The following is a 22741-nucleotide window of genomic DNA, read 5'->3' as shown; positions in this document are numbered from 1 at the left end:
AATACAACAATATATTGTCAAATCAAGCTTTTATGTGTCATAGATTCCTGAAATTGTGATATGGGAAAGAGGCCTTTTCACGCATGAAATTAGTGCGTGAAAGAAGAAAACTCTTTCACGCACAGTTTCTATGCGTGAAAGGTTAACTTTTTCCACCATGCCTGAAAGGTTAAGTTTTTCACTTTCACGCACAGATTTAATAGGTTACTTTTTTTAAACCTATTAAAATCACGTTTTTTTCCATACATCGCACGAGTTATTATTAAGATAGCTAGTTATCATTAAGAAAATAATAACATAAAATGTACACTTTATTTACAACATTCACAATCTCAGGTCCCACAAGTGGGAGCCTTTAGAGTTCGGCTAGGCCTAAGGCTAACCCCACCACCACCACCATCATCTCCATCCCCCCTCCTCCTCTTAATCTGTACATGCTCTATCGCATGATCATCCTTGCTTCCCTTGCTTCCCTTCTTTCGACCCGGACACCGGTTCATAACATGCTTTCTATGGGAAATGACGGTGGGCGGTGGGGTCGGTTCATAACATGGCTCCTCGTCAATCTCATCAGGGGATGGGTCCACAGGCGCAGAGGAATGAACCTGAAATAACATATAAATAATTTAATTTAGATTTATTCTAAAATGAACCTTAAATAAACAAATAATTAATAAATTATTTTATTTTATTGTAAAATCAAACCTGTGTGTCGCCGGCCTCCCGAGATGTCTGGTGAGAGGGCTCCTGAGCTGGCTCCTCAACGATCTCTTGAGTGGGCCCTGGTGCAGGAGATGGGTCCACAGGCGTAGAAGAATGAACATGAAATAATATATAAACAATTTAGATTAGATTTAACCTGAAATAAACAAATAATTAATAGATTATTTTACTTTTTTGTAAAAGTCAAACCTGTGTGTCGACGGCCTCCTGAGATGCCTGGCGAGAGGGCTCGTGAGCGGCCCCCGGAGCAGGAGAGCCAGATGGTTCCGTATCAAATACGAAGTCCTCGAACATGGAGTTGTCAAAGTGCAAATGTAGGCCACCCTGCAGATCACGAACCGGCCGCTCACCCTGTGGATCATGAACTGGTGGATGTGGAAATGAAGGCCAAGGCACATAATCTGAAAAAGGGTCCGGCGTATACAGAGGTGTCTGTGAAGTCGACGGTCGGGAATGAGAAGTCGATGGGATATCTGTAGTCGCCGGCCGGTAAGAACTCGGCGGGATCTCTGAAGTCGACGGAGCCTCATCACCTCTGCCAGCCCTACCACCTCTACGACGGCCACCAGCTCCTCGGCGACTACGACCACCTGCTGCCCCAGGTGGGGCACCGGGAACACGCTTATGGAGACGCTCAAAGTCATGTGCCTGTCTCATACCAGTATTGGCAAGCTCAATCATCCGTGTTGCATACTCCGCCGTCTCGGGGGCCTCCGTACGGGTAGTGCTCTCATAGCGCATCGTCTGAACGGTCCGTACCTGCATATGTTTGCAAATATTAACAATTGAATAAATTTGTAAAGTAGTACATAAGACGATGGTTTAAGTTTAAGACTAATAAAACTTACCAGTGCCTCGTACGCTCCTTTATAAAAGTTTTTATTAAGGATTATGGTGACCCATCTGTTTTACGTATTTTAAATCAATCATTAACAAGTAATATTAGTTATGTAATCTTTTATCAAAAATTTTATTAAGGATTGTGCTGACCCATCTGTTTTACGTATTTTAAATAAATCATTAACAAGTAATATTAGTTATGCAATCTTTTATCGAAAATTATATTAAGGGTTTTCAATCCTAAGCTACGGGTTATGAATCCTAAACTAAGGGTTTTCAATCCTAAAATACAAATATTAAAAAATTAATAAGTCAAATAATTAACAATTAGTTAGCATACAATTAGTATAAATAATTAATAAATAAACAATTAACTAACTAATCAAATAATTAACAAGTTATTATCATATATTTAATAAATAAACAATTAAGTAACTAATCAAAAAATTAATAAATTATTATCATATATTTAACAAATAAACAATTAATTAACTAATGAAACAATTAAGAAATTATTAACAAATAAACAATTGGCTTAGCAAAAACTAAATAAATAATTAGCCAGTCTTATAATTGAAATAGCTAGTCTAACAATTAATAAATACTTAAGTCGTTAATCGAACAATTAACAAATACTAAATAAACAAGCAATAAATAATTAACTAATTAATAATAGATAAAAAAAATTAAAAAAAAATTAAAGGGGGCAGTGGCAGTGGGTGCGGACTGCCCAACAATGCGAGAAAAAAAATGCGCAATCCACCACAGATCCCTCCCACCATACCTAAGGTAATAATATATTTAGCAATGTAATAAAAAATTCATAGTAAAATACCTAGAATGAAGGTGTTTTTGAGTTTTCAAAATGAGCTCCGCGCCGCTCTATTCCAAAATCTAACCTTAGAAACTTGTTCCTACACTTCAATATACCAAGAATATTGAGTTTTGGATTGAAAAACAACAAGAAAATAGCGTTTTGGGGGGTTGGGGACCACCTGAAAACGACGTCAATGGCGGGCAGTGGTGGGGTGAAATGGTCGGGATCTGTGGTGGGGAAGGAGGGGTCGGCTTTTTGTTGACCTCCTTCACGCACGAAATTGGTGCGTGAAAGGCCCAAGTTGCATTTTTGCAGTTTGGTCCTTTCACGCATTAATTTAGTGCGTGAAACCTACTAATGTTTTTTTTTTGTGCTAGTTTGATTCAATTTTTTTTTTTTTGTGCTACAAAAGTCGCGAATTCTTGTATTTCATGCTACTTGTGATTTGACCATCAATTATGGAGAACATAACCTAAAATATTATTCTCTTTATCTCAAATTGTTAATCATTTTCACCGTAGAAGAATCAAACAAAATGAAGCTTGGCTAAACCTTTTTTTTTTTTTGATAACCCATAAATATTTTATTCACAAACAGAAAAGAGCTAGTACACCTACAGAGTACTACATTTCATAGCCACCTTTCAGGAAGAGTTCTATATCCTCTAGGCTTCCAACCGAAAACTAAATAGAAGAAAATTTGGTGAATTGTTCTAATGCATCTCTGAGCCTTTCTAAATCCTCTATACTTAGCTATCTTGCCTACAAATTCTGTCTTTATATGTGTAATCACTATATCTGTATTAACATTTGTACCTCTATACAATTTTTAGTTCCTTGCTCTCCAAACGTGGTAGATAACAACACTCCAAATAGCAGCAACTATCTCTTTGTAGAATTGTTTCTAATGTTTCCTTTTGATCATTTCTAAAACCTGCTTCACATCTCCAGTGTGCACTTGTACACCTGCCTGCCCATTGCAGTATCCAGTGACGCCATATTTGAATATTTTAACATGCATGATTGAATAAAAAGTTCAATCATACACGTGACATAAGGCATTTCCGATTAGGTGAAGAAAATCCAAATCACAAAAAGTTCAAGAGCATTGTAAGTGAGGAAAGACAATCAACCCGAGGTGTCATTTATAGAATTTATTTATTTTATTTTAATTAAAATTTAGTTTTATAACTTTTAAAAAAATTATTTTCCTTTTAAAATATTTTGACCAACTAAATATAAAACTTATGAAAAAAATACTTTTGAATTTTTTTCCACCAATATTACCAAACACTCCCTAAGATTAAAAGTCCCAAGCAGTGTGAAAATCCCAATAGTATATCCCTAGTAGCCTAGTTGCCGTTGGTAAGCCATAACGTAATAGTCGGTTAGTCCATTGCAATAATTGTTTACTCATCTCGAATCTCCCCTCTCTTTGTTTTTCATATTTTGTTGACTAACACTTTGACAATACGAATACCACAAAATTATCAATTTTAAGAAATAACTCTCCAGTCTCCCCTCTCAAGACTTGGAGTACATTTCAGAATCCAACCTTTTTTCCGCTTTAATTAAAAAGCTGAGAAAGGGACTTTGATATATTTCCTAGTAAATTATATATAATACAAATTGTATCAATAAAACCTAAAGAAGAGACGCATATTCCTCCATGTTTAGGGAACATCCACCACATACCACACGGCCTTTTTTGTACATTCCAAAGAAGTTTCCATCCGGTTAATAAGTCAATGATTTGTCCAAGAAGCGGAATTAGAAATTTATAGAAGGGGATTTAGAAAATACTAGAATGGCACAATTAGAATTTAAACATGTGATATAAAGCAACTTTTGAATTCTTGTACTGCTTCATTAATTTTTTTTAATTATATCAAAGGAGTTTAACAACTTATATATAATTCAAAAGATCATTTGCTATAATTCAAAAGATCATTTGCACCCTATTTACATGTATGAGCGGAGCTAGGGGGTGCAAGAAGATAATTCGTCAGAAAATTCTATTGTATATACAATATTAATATTATTTTTATTTTAGGTTTGAAGGACAAATATGAGCTAGTCCATTCATGATGAGCAATTTGAGATCAAATTTAAATGGAGGGCATATTTGTTCTATTTTCCATAATTAAGGGACAAATATGAACCAACCCACTAGTAATAAAGATATATTTGAGACCAAAATTAAATTTTTACTCTATTCCCCATAATTAAGGGGCATTTTTGACCCTTTTCCCATAAACAAATTATATAAAGGTACCAAAAATTTGGGGCGTGAGAGAGCCAATAATTTATAATGGCAAAAATTTGGAAGAGAGTGGAGAATGGAGTCTATTTGGATTGCAGAGACTTAGTAGCTCAGTTGGTTGTCTATCTGAACTTTTACCTTATTAGAATTTTCACGTTGTAATCTTCTCCCCCAATGTAATTAAAAAAAAAAAGAGTCTGTTTGAATTGACTTATTTTAGGTGTTTTCAAGCCAAAATAGCTTTTAAACACTTTTATAATATTTGGACAAAATTTAAAAAATACTTTTAAACACTTGTTTAAAATCAAAATAATAAAAATAACTAAAAGTCATAAGCTAAAAATTTTAAATTATAATTTTTATCTTATAAATCAAAAGCCATGTAAGCGTGAAGTCTAATGTACGGCCATGTGACGAATGTGATGACATATATGTATGTACTCCACAGAAAAATCTCGAATATTACCTATTTTAAGGGATTAAAAAGATGTGTATGGGCCACAGCAAAATGTGAAAATTAAAGGCATTCCAGTTCTATATATAGGCCTGTGAACTACCATCCATCAATATTAGCAATTGCAAAAAAAATCTTCTTTCTTCTTCACACAACAAAAATGGCTAACGATGAGGTAGTTTTGTTGGATTTCTGGCCTAGCATGTTTGGTATGAGGCTAAGGATTGCATTAGCTGAAAAAGAGATAAAATATGAGTCCAAAGAAGAGGATTTGAGGAACAAAAGCCCTTTGCTTTTACAGATGAATCCTATCCACAAGAAAATCCCAGTTTTGATTCACAATGGAAAACCCATCTGTGAGTCTCTTATTGGAGTTGAGTATATTGACGAAGTGTGGAAGGATAAAGCTCCTTTGCTCTCTTCTGATCCTTATGAGAGAGCACAAGCTAGATTCTGGGCTGACTACATTGACAAGAAGGTAATTTCATAGCACTAATTTGGAATTGAATCATTGTTGTTTTGTTAGATTTTCACATTGGTTGTATGAAATGTTATTTTCTTGTGTCTTGGTTAATCGTGACCTAATGAGTTATAGTTTTGGGGTAAATTAGGTCAACGTGCACCTTGTTAACATGTTATCCCCAAATGTTCAGTCCTACGTGTGGGGGGTGTTAGAGTTTCCCATTAGTTGAAGAAATGGAATATTGTCTCGTTATATAGTCTTGGTTAATCTACTTCTCAGCGCTCCAGATGCTCAGTCCTAGGCTTGTGGGTGTTAAGAGTTTTACATTGAAGAAATATAATATTGTCTCGTTATGTGGTCTTGGTTAATCCTATTACTCACCTCATAAGCTAGGTTCCCTCTCCAAACAGAGGTGGATCCAGAATTTCAACTGCTAATTGTTGCATTTTAGTGAATTTTTACACATAAAATTATGCTCCGTATGAAAAGTACTAGCTTCAGATGAAGCTGGTAACAATAAGCTGCATCCGCCCCTGGATCCAAACGCTCAGTCCTAGGCACGGGGTTGTCAGAGTTTCACATTAGTTGAAGAACTGGAATTTGGTCTTGTTATACAGTCTTGGTTAATCTTCGCTTTATATGCTAGGTTCCGCTATTGTCTAAGGTCCATTTTCTTAACATGTCTGGCTAGGACTTTTATCTTAGTTTTGTGGCAACAAGTGATAATCCTTTTCTTTTTCTGTGTTTGTTGAACAGGTGTATGATTCCTCAAGGAAGATATGGACTACAAAGGGAGAAGAGCAGGAGGCAGCTAAGAAAGAATTCATAGAAGTCCTTAAAGTACTGGAGGGAGCACTAGGCGAGAAGCCTTACTTTGGAGGGGATAACTTTGGCTTTGTGGATATTGCTCTAATTGGTTTCTACACCTGGTTTCTTGCTTATGAGACTTATGGTAATTTCAGCACAGAGGCTGAGTGCCCAAAGTTTGTGGCTTGGGCCAAGAGGTGCTTGCAGAGGGACAGTGTGGCCAAGTCTTTGCCTGACCAACATAAGGTCCTTGAGTTTGTAAAAATTCTTAGGGAGAAGTTTGGAATTGAATAAGCATATGCTTTATGCAATTATGCATCATAATGTATTAAGAAAAAGGCACTTTGCTGTGCCTTCTTGAGTTGTTTCTAGATTTGAAATGTTTGGTCATAGTGTAAGTCTGTTCTACCTTTACTTGTAATAAAGACTCTTAGGTCTGTCTCATTGTATGTTGGCTTTTGTAATGAGAAGTTATCACTTTTTCCATGGGCATCATCTAATATATCACAAAAATGTGATCTACTTTATGATCAGGAACATAATAAGCTGATGACAGTTCCATTATTTTACTTTTTGTTTATTCTTGTTGGTTCTGTTTTTAATTGTTTCGAAGAGCAGTGGATTCTCACCCTTTATCTTGCTTCAATTTTAAATCCCATTTTGTGATCAAATTAAACCAGGTTCACTTTTATAAGGGGTGCAATGTATCTAGCAGTCCAGAAGCAAATCTACTTGAGTTTTATGGGTTTAATTGAACTCATTGCTTTTGGCTCGAACTATATAAAAAAGAGCAGCATGGTGTACAATGCATTCTGTGTTTACGCAGGGTTCGGGGAAGGACTTCACGTAAGGGGGTGTGCTGAAGGCAGTCTAGCCTAGCGCAAGCATCAATGGTTGATTCCATGGCTCGACCGAAGACAACTTAATGTTGCTCCAAGGATCCCTTTCTAGCTCGAACCATGTACATATGCAACAACACAAACAAATACTGTCTTATAATTTCACATTCATTTTGAACGGTTTCTAAATTCTGGAATTGTTTATGTCCAGCACCAACTAAATAGTGAAGTTGCAAAAGGCCCACTCTAGTGGTCTACAGTATTAGTGGAGCATCAGGATGCAGCACGTTTATCAGGTTTTCTATTTGCTGTATGATGATTGAGGTAATTCAGAAGGCAAGAATGGTGATTTGTCCTTCCAAACCTCATCAATGTACTCAACAATGATGAGGGACTCGGAGATTGGCTTTCCATTGTGAATCAAGACTGGGATTTTCTTATGAATTGGTTTCATTTGTAGGAGTAGAGGACTTTCGTTCATCAAGTCTTGCACATTGTATTCATGTTGGATGCCCTTCTCGGCCAGGGCAATCCTGACCCTCATCCCATTCATGCTCACATATGTGTCCAAAAAGGACAACTTCGTCAGCCATTTTCTTGCTTAAACTTTAAAGATTATTGTTAAGTGGATTTGCACGAAATAATGTATACCAGAATGTGTGCTCTTGAAGGTAAGTCTAATGATGATGCATGTATATATACAAGGGGATGAACCAGTGGCAGGCGCAAAATTTTCATATAAAGAAGCAAGTACAAAAATAAGCTATAGGGATTCAAAATATAAAACATTTTTTTTTTTACCTATCTATCCAACTAATTTTCGTGAAGGGAAAGTGACACCCCTTTGTTGCTCCACCACATGAACGAAGTTATGATGGGATAGTAAATATTCATCCATTTAAGAATGATAGGTATCTGTTTGAGCATCGTGAATAGAATTATTTTAGGTAAGGAGCGCTTTATTCTAAAATTGAACTTACATCAATCCGAACTAAGTAGGCCTGCAAGTAGGGGTGTTCATGGTTCGGTTTGGGTCGGTTATTGGTTAAAATCATAACCAAACCAATTTAGTCGGTTTTTAAATGTCTAAAACCATAACCAAACCAAGTAAAATAATAACCACCGGTTTGGTTATTGTCGGTTTGGTTTGGTTTTTCGGTTTATGACTAGCCGTGACAATTCAAATATTCTCTCTCTACATTTTTCAAATTTCTTATGAAACTCTTTTTTCCTCATAGCCCACAAGGGTGAACTTTGCTGCATATTGAGGGAAATACACGCTGTTGGCAAATCAGGTGGACCAAACTTGCAACGCAGTTTAGATTCAAAAGAACAAGTCAAACAGAGGTTTCAAAATACAAACAACCCTTATGCTTACAACTTATTAGAGTTGGGCTTGGATTGTTGAACATATTCTTTTAAGACATGGGCCTTAAAAATAAGTAGATCAAAATTAAATTAATAATTAAAAGGTATAAAATATCTTTAATTATTTATGAAAAGCTAATATTATACATATAAATAATTATAAATTTTATGTATATAATTATCGGTTTGGTTCGGTTATTTATTCGGTTATTTTTTACTATAACCATAACCAAACCAAATATTATCGGTTTTTCAAATTTAAAACCAAACCAAACCAAACTAAACCAAATGTCGGTTATTTTATTCGATTTGGTTAAATTTTCGGTTTGGTTTTGATTTTAACCAAAACTGTGAACAGCCTACCTGCAAGGAAACACCGAATAAGATATATATATATATATATATATATATATATATATATATATATATATATATATATATATATATATCCACTCCATATGGAAGGGGACGAGATTTGCCAAAGTTGGTGAGGCATGTGGACCATTTGGTTGTCTTTTTTGGTACATTTTATTTTGATTGTCGCCCACAAAAAATAGTAAATACATAATTTTTATTATTATCTCCAAGAAATTTATAAAAATTTGAACTTATCGGTAATAAAGACAATTAGTCAGAATCAAGAAAAAAGCATCTGAGGTAAGTGCATCGGCAAAAACTCCGATCTTTATCTACGTGACCCACTAGGCACTAACTATATAGGAATTAGACGAATAACAGCAAATTGGGGGAAAACAGGTGCACTTAAATTGAACTCTATTATTTTGTACTTATCAGAATGAGTCCATTGATAATTAAAAGTAAAAAGAATATAAAATTGCATAAATGATTTTTGCCCTTTTTAAATTTTCTCTCTTTTTTTAACCGAACGATGACGTGTTTTTAAAGCGTACAAGCTTCGAATTCAATCTAAATATAATCCAAATATGTCATTTTGATCCTTATTGAAAGTGGGCAATTATATCACATCTTAGCACAGATGGAAAATAATATACCTTTTAAAAAATTAAAAGTTCATGGAAGTCCCAAAACTTGTGAGGATTAATCTCTTTTTTTTCTTCTAATCCTTCAGTATATATAGTAGATATAAAGACAATTCTAGATTATTGCAACCTACAGAATTTTTATTTTATTTTCTCTAGTTTTACCTTCTAAGCTTCTACTTTTGAATGAGTAGACTACTTTTTGTATTTGAAGTTTGCCATATGATGATTGAGCTAATAGTGAAGATACTCAAATATTACTACCTGTTTTAATAAATGAAGAGAGAAGACGAAGAGATATAAAGAAGCAGTCTCGTAGTAGAAAGCAAAATCTCCAATATTACAATTGTTCACTGTCTAAAATGCCAAGTAGTAAACAGGACTTTACTACTTTCTACATAAAGCAAACCAAATTATCAAAACACAAACACAACTGTTCAGATTTCCTCTCTGAACTCAAAAGAAGATAAAAAGAACAAGAACAATAGATATATCGAATTCAAAACTGGATCCAGAATGAGTGTGATCTTATTATATGCAAACATTTTAAATTTCTTTTACATGTAACATAGTACGAACTTGAAACAATATGTTCAATCGATCGAACCTGTAGAACCCACTCCAAATCCGTCTCTGTGACGTTTAGGCAATGCCCCACCTTTGTCTCAACATGACAACAAAATCATAGACTTTGTCAGGGTCAGCAAGAGACTTGGAGACACTTTCCTTTTGCATACACTTTTTGGCCCATGCCACCAATTTAGGACACTCTGCTTTTATGCTAAAGTTTCCAAATTTGTCATAAGCAGGGAACCATGTGTAGTAAGGAATAAGGAACATATCCACAAACCCAAAATTTTCTCCATCAAAGTATGGCTTGTCCCCCAATTCCCCTTCCAACACCTTGAGGCAATCTATGAATTCTTTATTGGCTGCTTTTTGCTCCTCCACTTTACAAGTCCAGATTTTCCTTCCAGTATCATATACCTGCATACTCCCAAACAAAGAAAAAAAGTATACTGTATAAGCTTTTTAAAAAGATATCAGAATTAGCTCATAACAAAAGATCAAATAAACAAATGAGATATGATTTTGAATTAGCTCAATGTCCATCTTGACCAATCAAATTTTACGGAGTAATAACTATGGCCTCGCACATTTATTGATTCAATTTGTTTTAACTTGCCCAATTTAGTCCTAACACGTTTATTGATTCAACCCATTTTAGCTCCGCCAAATTAATTTAGTGCAACTCGCCTATTTGGCATTCCTAATCACTTCCTTGACATTATAATATGGCAAAAGCGTCTAATCAGCCCTTATACTATCCGAAATTGATCATTTTTCCATCCGTTAAACTTTTGTTCTAATATTACGTTTGGCGCTTAAAAAATACTTGTTTTTGCCCTTGATCCCTAGCGGAACTCCAATCTTAAGTTAATAATCTTAAACCACATGATCAAAGTTGAGGAGTAAATTTGAACTTTTTTTTCGAAGAATTTGAATACGGAGAGTCTACTGATACGAAGGCAAGAAAATACGAGACGATATGCTAACGATTGGAGTATGACATAAATTGAGCAATTTCAGATAGTACAACGATAAATTTCCACGTTTTCCCTTATAATGTAAATCTTGAAATTTGACCAAAAAGCTTTTCTAAACAAAAAAAAAAAATTGTAATATTTGCATACCTTTTTGTCAACATAATCAGCCCAAAACCTAGCATGAGCTCTCTTGTAAGGATCAGAAGGCATCAAAGTTGATTTGTCCTTCCAAATTTCATCTATGTACTCAACAATGATGAGTGACTCACAGATTGGTTTTCCATTGTGAATCAAGACTGGGACTTTCTTATGAATTGGATTCATTTGTAGGAGTAGAGGGGCTTTGTTCATCAAGTCTTGCTCCTTGTATTCATATTGGATCCCCTTATCAGCCAGGGCAATCCTGACTCTCATCCCAAACATGCTCACATCTGTATCCAAAAGGACAACTTCATCAGCCATAATTTTTGCTGAAATTAAGGATTATTGTTTAGTGGAATTGCAAGAAATAATTAATTTAGGCTAGAGTATATGCTCTATGTTGAAGTAAGTCTAGTGATGACACCTATGAATATATAGAAGGGGACCAATCACCAAACGTGATGATAATAATTGTTTAGTAAATGGTCTCCTCTTTTTTTTTATTTCTCCTACACCTTGTTCTAAATATGATCTAAATTTTTTATGAGAAAACATTAAGTCACTGTTTAAAATTTTGTTAAGTTATTATAAATGTTAGACAACATATAATGTTCTTTTGTAAGGTTGAGAATGTATGAGCAAATATTTGACTGAGTCTAAATTGTCCGAAATGGTAGTTTTTTAAGGATTATATTTGTAAATTTTTTTAAAATAGCGACAAAAATTTAAATAGAGGCCTAAAAGAGGTCATTTGTGTAAACATCCTAAAGATAAAGTCGTCTTTAATAGAGAACACTTTTATTCTAGGAAAATTTACTTGTCATAGTTACCTCTGAGACTTATTTATGAATAATAACTACCTTATTTTTTATTTAATTTTTGTAGCTTTATTTTTTCAAAATTACATTTCATAACTGGTCCAGTAACTTTTGAAATATATGTACCTCTCTATTCTCTCTCACTACACCTTTAAAATTTATCATCTTCTCTAAACCCTTAAAAAAAATTCTCTCTCCTCTCTCCCTTTCCCCTCACTGCCGCCTCTCTCCCTCCCTTTCTCTATCTCCGACCTCTCTTCTCCTTCCCCTCACGTACCCCTCCCTCCCTTCTCTATCTACACCAACCACGCCGCTGTGAATACTACCACCACCACTATTACTATCATCTCCATCTCCAAACTCGAAAAAAACCTCAAGGTTCTAGTTCTTCAGATCTGAACTCCATATGCTTCATGTATTAATGGTTTTTGGTGGTGGTTCGGTATGGTTTTTGGAGTGGAGGAGGACAGTGGTGGATCGAAGAAAGGCGGCAGAGGAAGGAGAAGGTTTTTTCCAGTTTGTTGTGGTGGTTCGGTAGGGTTTTGGAGTGGAACAGGATGGTGGATCCGAAGAAAGGCGGCGGAAGAAGGAGGAGGGTTTTTCCAGTTGTTGTGGTGGTTCTGTAGGGTTTGTGGTTGTGGTAGTTGTATTTTTTTTTCTTTTTTGGTTATAATGTATTTTTTGTATTCGCTTTGTATTTCGAAAGAGGAAATGTATATTCGTCATTTTTCTAGTGCATTTCAATGTACTGTTTCAGTATATTTCTGTATATCTCAGTGTACTGTTTGAGTATATTTCGCTATATTTCAATGTATTTTTAATTTACGAAACAGTTTCTGATACATTTCATTGTATTTCATTGTATATACACATACTACAATTTTATATTTCTTAAACAATCAACCATATTTCATTGTATTCCAGTGTATATTTTTCTGTATTTGGAAGTATTTCTAAAAGTTTGGAATTGAGTAATTTGGAGAGAGAAACGTGGGTTGTTATAGAACTTCAGCCGTTATGTGTGATACATGGTTGATTTAATTTGACTTACCATTTAAAATGAAAGAAGAGAATATGTTCCATAAATACAGCCTATTTTTACTCTACCAAATTTTGTATTTTCGTGTATTTCAAAAACGCGAAATACAACCAAATACAACAAAAACCAACAAAAAACTTTTGAATGGAGTGATTTTGATAGAGAGACGTTATCTGTAATGGAATCTCATGAGGTTTGCGTGAATCATGGAGCCATTAATACAAATTACCATATAATTTGAAAAAGATTTTTATTGCCATAAATATAGCCTTTTTTTACTCAACAGCTGCGCTGTATTTCGTTGTATTTCACTGTATTTCAAAAACGCGAGATACAACTGAAATACAGCCAAAAGCCGCTACGAATTGTAAATCTTCAACTTGTAGCTATAACTTGTTAGAAGCTATTAAAAGTTAGTTATTTATGTAAGTTTTATTTTATTCTAAGGTGAAACCTTTCAACACATATCTGAGTTAGATGATCCCGAAATAAATATATAATAATAGCAACCATATAGAGGGAGAAAAAACATATAGAAGTGGTCGAGGTTTATTCCAAAGTTGGTGTGGAGTATGGAGCGTGGACCACGCTAGAAAAGTCTCCGCATGCCATTAGAATAGTAGTAGTAGGTACTATACGTACTTTTTATTATTATCTTCGAGAAATATTAAAATTCAAAACCTATAGTTAAAAAAGCTAATTAGTCATAATCAAGCAAAGGGTATAGGTTAGTGCATCGACACATATCCCGAAATTTATCCATGTGAAGTCTGAACCAACTGACTATATTCGCATAATAAGTTGACATTTGAAGAAAATTACACTTTGAATTGAACTCGATTACTTTGTGCATCATCATAGCCTTTATATCATATAGATTATATTCCATTGATTTTATTTTTTTAAACATAAATAAAATCGCCTAAAAGAACCGAACAATGCGTACAAACTTCAACTTTCAATCTACACATAGTCCAAATTTGCCATTTTGTTAAGTGGTTAATTATATTACATTTTAGCACTGAAGGAAAATAAATAGATTTATACCTATATATCATGCCACCTGGCTTGTTTCTTAATGTTTATGATTTGACGTGATTGAAATTCAATTTAAGTTGAGCTAACTTTACTTACCAATCAAACTTAATATAATTTGAAGTGTTATCCCTGACTATTTAAATGTATCTTTGACTTATGAATTATGAGTGGCAAGATTGAGATCTGAATATTATTTAAACTGATCGCTTATATAGTTAGTAAATACTTACTACCAAGAAAAAAAAAATATATAGTTTAAATGGTGCTGCCAATATGATTGTATATAATAGCTCTCCAATAAAATTTGCCACGCAGAAACTCTTTGATGTATGTTCCGAACTGCTACAGATTTAATGTTAGGGAAAAAGACACAAATGGCCGCTGGGCCATAAATAATCCCACGCGCTAATCCATCTATTTCCAAACCCAAAAATTAGCCCATAAACTATTTACATCCACCAGCCAAAATTTGTAGCAAGTTTTTTGTAGCGACTTAGATTTAAAAAGTCTCCATTGAAAGCCCATGTGCTTTAAAAAAGCCGACTTTTTGTGGCGACTTTGTGGCAATTTAAAAAGTCGCGACTAAAGGTTAAACATCTCAAAACATGTATAATATGTGTATATTTAGTAAGAAATATCCCAAAAAACTCTGAGGCGATTTTTGTATATAATATGTATCATTTGTGTATAAAAATATGTATCAATACCTCTCTAATGTATAGAAACTGTATAAAATATGAGTCACTAAGGTATGTATCATTTTTGTATATAATATGTATCATTTGTGTATATAATGTGTATTATAGAATAGAAATGTATCGTTTTTGTATATAATATGTATCATTTTTGTATAGAAAGTGTATATATAATTTCAACATGTGTATATAAACTGTATCAGTCTTGTATAGAAAGTGTATCATACGTATAAAAAATATATCATAGAAACCGTATCATTGTGGTATATAATATGTACCACTATTGTATATGTAAAAAAAAATCATATCATTATTGTATAATATGTGTATAATAAATGTATAATTAACATATAATTAAGTATAATAAATGTATGATTAATTCCAACATATGTATATAAACTATATCATTCTTGTATATAAAGTGTATAATTAATTCCAGCATATGTATATAAACAAACTGTATCATTCTTATATATAAAGTGTATATATAATTTCAACATATATATATAAAAATGTATCATTCTTGTATTACTAAATATATATACATATTATACATATTTTGGGATATTTCTTACTAAATATACATATATTATACATATTTTGGGATATTTAACCTTTAGCGGAGACTTTTTTAATTGCCACTAAAAAGCCTGATTTTTCTGTAGCAGCCCTTCAGTGGCGACATTTTGGTGGCGACTTAGTCGCCACAAAAGTCTTTTTTTTTTTTTAAAGCGCCTGGGCTGTTGGGTCGGCCAGCCTTGGCATTATTTTGGGCCAGCCGGCCATTTTTTGGCATTAATTTGGGCCGACCAAACTCCTGGTGGGATTTAGCCCAAACAGTGATCAATGTGGGATTAATTTGGCTGAGTGGACACACAGTGTCTTTTTCCCTTAATTTAGCCTTATGTCCCTTCAACATTCCTATTCATCTTGCCTTGTCTTGGGCACCGCAGTGGACTGATTATCCTTTATATAATATCGACTCTAAAGATTAAGAGGATAGAGGGTCTCCCTTCCATAGATTCGATTGGGATTGATTCTCAGGATCGAGCCCTTATCAGAGGCGTGCCTACCGACACCTATCAAAGTCTTCGGCGATTTGGAAATGGCCAGCCGAGAATTTGGATGAAATGAAGCTCCACCATGAGTCTAGGTATGGGTAATTTTAGGGTATATGCAAGAAAACTTTCAAAATGTATTGTGAAAGCGATCAAATGATTCCGGTCACGCAACTAAATATGCTTCGAGCCGGAGCCAGGACTTTTACTGAGAAGAACCAACGGGAATTCACCGTTTATTATATATACATCAAAGATAATTTTGATCTTATGTAGCAACAAAAACATACCCAATGTAATCATAAAGTATAATTTTTTTATGAACGGATTCATATGATCCCCTTGCGGCACCTTAGCTCTGTCCCTGACTACAGCCTTTCTCTAATTAATAAACAGAAAGAGATAAACATGATGAACGGCCTGTTCTTAGTGAGAGACTCACGTTTTTGTTAAAACGTATTAATCGAAATATTCCCAAAAGCTTTTTATGTGTGTGCAAATTAAATAATATTAACTTGTCAATATTCATGTATACAATATTTTACCATTGCCTAAAATTAATATAAAGGTAAAAAGTAATTTAACACAAGTAAAATCATAAAATTTTGATGCCAACTGCATAGATCGGTTTTATGGCTCTTTTTATAGGATATGTATAGCACAGGAAACCGACAAATAAAATACTTTTTTGAATGATTATTTTTTATTCAAATTGTGACTAGTTAATAGGATATTATTAATTTACTCGTAGTTGTCACATAGGATGTTCTCATCCTTTATCATGGAACTTTTGCAATTCGAAATCTTAAGATATTCATAGGTAAACAAGAACAATAATTTATGATATTGAACAAATTTCATATACTTATCTGATATAAATTATCACATTAAGGGTAAAAGAAATTTAAAATTGAATTATTTTTAAATATTAGAATGTGTCGTCCTTTTCTAAACACACTAAAAAGGAAAGTGATCCCGTCACATAAATTAAGACAGATTTTGTTCATTTCTTTCTACTAATTTACCATTTATCCTATGTACATCGATATGTTAAAATATTCATCTAGTTTTAATAAATTACATTTTGCGTGCTTTTTCCCCTGCACCCAGTGTAACTAGCCTCCACCTCAATGGTGAAACTAATAATTTCACTACGGATGTTCAACTAGCCCCCAACCAGGTCATCTCCGATCTATCTCTTGGTGTGTGTATTGTTCATAAAAAGTAATATTAAGTTGTATACAAAATATATTTTTTATATATACTTAGTATAATTTTTCGATAAAACTGTGTTTAGCTGACCCTGACTATCATTCACTCTACGTGTACAGCCCCACCTATAAGTTTTAAAGATATTAAAGTGGTTGTACATCTCACTTCGAATAAAGTAGGAGGGGCAAAAAAAAAAAGAGTAACATGTTGGAAATATTAACAATATTAATCAGTAAAATAAAGAAAAAAGATAGAATCAACTTATCGGATCATCCCTGCGTCGTAGCGAGTCACTGCCTTGAAAGCGATTTCGGACCGACTACGATGCAAATCATTTAGCCAGTCACTCCCAAAGGTTCCACAACACTTCCAAACATTAACAAAAGTGGGTGGAAGTTTGGAGTTGCACAAAACCAATTGCCAGAAATAACTTTAGAGGAACGATGATGAAAAGGAATTTTCTGTGTATTAACAATCCACCAAGAAGACAGGATATATAGGTTGAAAATATAAAGGGTCAAAGAAGGAATTGATTAGCCATTAATCTGGTCATTAAAGAGGACTTAATGACCATTAACCTGACTATTTAAACCAGTCATTCAATGGAATTGAAGAGGGGATAAAATATTTATTTATTCTTTGCATTATCAACAAGGTTATATCCAACAATTCCCCACTAATGCAAAGATAAAGAATAAGAACAATTATGGGCAAAAGGAAGGAAAATGTACTTAAGTGTCAATATCTTTCGATTTGAATTGACACGTAGTGAAATGAGACAACTAATATCGACAAAGTGAAGTACTCTTCAACTGAATGGACATAAATTGAGACCCCTACAACACATACTATATCCTTAATTTTATGTGAACTCCGCGATACAAACACAGTGCTTTTATGGCCATGCACCAAACCTCGGGTCTCATGAATGCTTTAGAAAAACAACTCAAGTTCTTCATAAAAGGCGGCAACACCTTTACACTCACGTAGGTGATTTCATCAAGTCTATCCCAAATAAACCACCTTAAGGCTATGGAATCATTAAGAGCAGAATAAACTCAACCTTCTCATATCAAGTAGTGAATTCACTAAGTGCTTCTCAATAGCACCACCACAACGGGTGATGGAAACATTAAGAGTAAAACTCACGTAAATCCATCAAGTGTGTCTCAAACACACCCCCACAACGAGCTATGGATTAAGAGTAAAACTCAACCTTACAAAACACTTCCACACGCCATCGGGATAGGATATGTAGTGTATATTGACGACCTAAATGGCTTCGTTTGACCACAAACGGGTATCCACCATATTACCTCAATCCACGGGCTTTAGCCCTATACCCCTTGACGCTTCAAAAAAATTCTCCTTTTTCAAATTTTGGTTAAAGAATCCGCTAGATTTCTCTCAGACATTACAAATTTCAAGCTTCAACAATTACTTGACATCATCATGTCTAACGCAAATGTGTCATTTTTTTTCCATTTCACACACTACTCTTAGCAATTTCAATTGCCTCATGTGAGTCACAAGGTAAATAAAGTGGTTTAGTTTGTTTCTCCATAATGGCACATATTCAATGTTGAAGCTAAAAACATCATATACAAATAATAACATGTGAGATATTTCAAGAATGATATATGCACTTGTAACACTTTTTTTGTATTTTTAAAAACATTCTCAAAAATGCAAATCACATTTTTCATGATGAATATATTTCTCAATTTATTAATCTCCACTATCTTGAGAATAAAATTTTACACTCATGAAAATATATATCACGCATCAATGAAGAAGTTTTAAGTAAAAGATAATTTTAACTTTTCATCTCTTGAGTTTGATAGGTAGAAAAGTACTTTACCCTTTCAACTCACAACAGGACTAGTAGAAAACTTCTACCTTGATATCCGCTGGTTTTCAACACTTTATCACCATGACATCCACGAAAGAAATATAATATATCTTTCCACCTCTACTTAATGTATTCTTGAAATTAGCCAAGTCTGAATGCACTAGTTCAACTAATTACATTTTTCTACTAGTGACAGTCTTAAAAGACCTTTTGTTATGATTTGCTTCTACACAAGCTGAGCACCTAGAAAACTCCCCAAAATTCATCGCATGAATTAAATCCATTTTTTAAATCTTTTAATAGAAGCAACATTAACAATAGCCTGCCCTACCACAAATCAATAGACTGATAATGAAACAAAGGTCAAAGGAGAAAATAAATAAATCACCAAAATGGACAATGACTCGTGATCTGTTCAATGTAACCTTCTAGCCATTAGAAGGCATTTAACTCAATTTAATCCAAGAATTTCAAATGATTGTGCAAATTTAATTCAAGGCTAACTCAAAAGAATATGTTATAGAATGGTGATATTGACTCATTAATGGTCTGTTACACCATAGAGCAATCAGCCAACGTTAGAAATGTGGTGGAATAATTAACATATTAAATACTCATTACCGCAAAGTCATGTATATTATTTTTTTCCCTTTTTTTTTCCACCTCATAATTCCCAAATAAAAAATTTCATTCCAACACTAATACCAATAATTTTTCCAAGTACCAAACCAAAATAATCACAGAAGCAAATAGCAGACAAGGCCATAGGTGAATTAGGAAAACATTTACAACAACGAGATAAACAGTAGAATCGTATTCGGTATGGAGGAAACTATTTTCTAATTTTCTTATGTTCGGTTGGTTAAATTTTTGGAAAATACTTTTTCTAAGAATATAGGAAAAACAAGTTTCACATTGATTGTCTTTTCACCCTGGAACGCACCACATCTTCACTCTCACCCCTAAGCCCACAACCCGCCCCACCCCTAACCCCACCCACCACCCACGCCATATTTTTTGGTTTACTTTTTGAAATGTGGAAGCTAGTGTATTTTTCATAATTTATTAGTATCGTATGAGTTCTTCAAATCTTTTGCATAATTTTCAATCTGCAAATTTGATTTTGTATGTTTTAATCCTAGAAGTTAATTATTTTTAAATGTGGAGTCATTACACTATATTTGACATGTTTTCACCCAAAGGTTTGATGATCATTTCGAGTTTAACTCGTCAGGAATTGAGCAGGTTACTGAAAAAATGGACCGAGATTGCATTCTCTAGTCAATTCCTACAGGCCAAAGTACATAAAGAAAGAAAAAGGTAAAAATAGAGCCAACTAGTCACGTTTCCTACTTTTAAAAATAGGTATTGTCATAGAGTTTCAAATTCCACGGTTAAAATTCAATGATTATTCTGAATTTTGAAACTCCATGATAATAACTATTTTCAGTTGTAAGGGCTAAAAAATAGTTATATGTGAATTTTACCCAAAATAGATACAAAAAAAGGGTCTTGTTACGCAGGAATAGTGTTACTGGTCACTCTTCAATCTCTGTAATTGAGAAGTAGCCAAGTCATAGAGTCTCAAATTCTACATGAGGAACTCTATAGTAATGGAGTTTTACCTGTGAAATTTAAAATTTTAAGACAATGACTATTTTCGAGTTACAGGAGTTGAAAAGCAAGTCTTTGTGAATTTTACCTAAATATTACCTTCATGTCAACATATATAGTCAGCCCAGAATCTTGCATGGGCTCTTTCATAAGGGTTAGAAGGGAAGAAAAGAGTGTTGTCCTTCCAGATTTCATCAAGAGTGTTGTCCTTCCAGATTTTATCAATGTATTAAACAACTAATGAATTCATCCGCCCTCCGCTCGGTTGGAAAAAATCTTAGTAAATTCATGAAATGATCTGCTTTTTCTAATATATAATTGTCTAAAATATAAGCAAAAATTAGGTTGTAATTGTTGGTTTTGAGAACGTTTAGATATACTCTATTAATTTCAAGTTTTTTACATAATAAATAACTCCATATATAAATATTATATTTTTATTTTTCATACATTTAATGCTTTAATGATACAGCTCATATAATTTGAGTAGGTACATATTTGATTTTGTTTTCTTTAAAAGTTCAAATTTGTTATTTTTAAAGGTTGTTACGAACGCATCCCTTAAACCCCATCCTAAAATGATTTATCTCTACCTCCTTCTCTTTTGTTCTGTAATTAATGGATTCAAAAATTATACTTATAAAAATAATCCAGTCACAAGTTATCAACTCGTATCATCAAGAAGTGTCGTAAATACTTGTCTAAGATATTACTTACAAACATGTCATCTAACACAGAAATGTCATATCTGTGGTTGAGAATTTGTACGCCTAAGTTGGAACATTGAAAGTTCTTATGCCTCTTATGTTTTCCTTAAATATAAAATCTAAAAAGATTACCCAATATTTTAAAATTTATGTAATGTATTTTTTAGGAGTAGAAACATTTGTTGTTCTCCTTTTTATCTCTTCTTTTTTTCGTTTTTTCTATATTTCATACGTTATTTTTGGTTCTCTTTTTTTTCTTTTCTCTTTCTTTAATCTTCCTATAGTCACACTTCACATCCTAAACATATTCCATCATGCAAGAAAAGTCATCTCAAGTAATTACAACTTCTCACCATCTTCCTTCATATAAAATTATCAAAACGATAAAAGAGAGGCAGTACATAAGAATTGATTTTTCACATGATTACTTAACTAATAGTCATTAAATCAGAAAGTTGTTTTTCTTCGTCAAAATGCAACTATATCTTAAATGATATTCACGCAACTAACCAAAAAAAAAAGGCCGTACATATCCAAATCTGTGTTTCCTTCTGTAATCTTTTTATGGATTTCTTGTTTATTAAATGACAGCAGTACATCTCCAAATCTTTGTTTCCTTCTGTAATCTTTTTATGGATTTATTGTTTATTAAATGACACAAATTTCAGACTTTTCAAACAAATCTACGTGCTCCGTACCTTCTTCTGGTAGCCATGACCTTTGCTTCACATTTGCCCGTCACAACACTGATTTTATTTTCTCCCCATACTTTTCAACCAAAACATGAGTGAACGATTTTTTTACTTTTCAAATTTTTTGTTATCTTTAGAATTGGAAGCAAATCTCCATTATATTTCAGGTAGCCATCTTTAATTATTCTTTATTGCATTAAAAGCTCAAAATGGATGACACCAAGAATTGTAGGGCGTGCATGACTTTTGGGTGGAGAAGTAATCAACAGACCGTGGGACAATTTTTGGATTTTTAAAATATAGCACATAAATGGAAAATGTAGAGAAAGTAAGAAAAAATTCAAAAGATTGAGAAAAAAGATAAATGTGTTTCTTGACCAAAGAGGCAGGCGATATCATCTTGTTTATGTCCACCTTTATATTATATATAGATTGTGAAGGACCAAAACAGCAAAGTTGAACACAATAAATAAGATAGAGACAAAATCAAAAGATTAGCAAGTAAAGGAAGAAAATAGATTGGGGAGATTAAAAAATTATAAGAAACAAAAGTTAATATAATAATTAAAATACATTAAACATTAGATTTAATCCAAGGGGGATAGAAAGAACTCATATAAAGAAATTCTTACCAAGAAATCAAGGAAGGGTAATGAAGAGATAAAAGGGAATACCCTTAAGCTCACAAAGAGTAACTCAATATCCACAAACTATCTAACGAAGTGAATTCTAATTTTTAATATTTATAATAGTA

At 33.4% G+C, this 22741-nt stretch overlaps 2 protein-coding genes across 2 annotated transcripts; one reads left to right on the top strand and one right to left on the bottom strand.

The window, feature by feature from the left end:
- Positions 1–5186: 5186 nt before the first annotated feature.
- On the top strand, positions 5187–6852 carry LOC132617985 (probable glutathione S-transferase). Its single transcript, XM_060333054.1, has 2 exons — positions 5187–5574; positions 6316–6852. The coding sequence occupies exons 1-2, from the start codon at positions 5257–5259 to the stop codon at positions 6658–6660; spliced, it is 663 nt and encodes a 220-aa protein (XP_060189037.1). The 5' UTR covers positions 5187–5256; the 3' UTR covers positions 6661–6852.
- A 3018-nt stretch (positions 6853–9870) lies between these two features.
- On the bottom strand, positions 9871–11745 carry LOC132619261 (probable glutathione S-transferase). The gene is made up of 2 exons (XM_060334200.1): positions 11269–11745; positions 9871–10561 (listed from the first exon to the last, which is right to left on the bottom strand). Exons 1-2 carry the CDS (start codon positions 11581–11583, stop codon positions 10217–10219), a joined length of 660 nt encoding a protein of 219 aa, XP_060190183.1. The 5' UTR covers positions 11584–11745; the 3' UTR covers positions 9871–10216.
- Positions 11746–22741: the final 10996 nt, after the last annotated feature.

Source organism: Lycium barbarum, chromosome 11, assembly GCF_019175385.1.
Source record: "Lycium barbarum isolate Lr01 chromosome 11, ASM1917538v2, whole genome shotgun sequence".
NCBI classification, from domain to species: domain Eukaryota; kingdom Viridiplantae; phylum Streptophyta; class Magnoliopsida; order Solanales; family Solanaceae; genus Lycium; species Lycium barbarum.
This window is presented reverse-complemented; position numbering and strand designations above follow the sequence as displayed.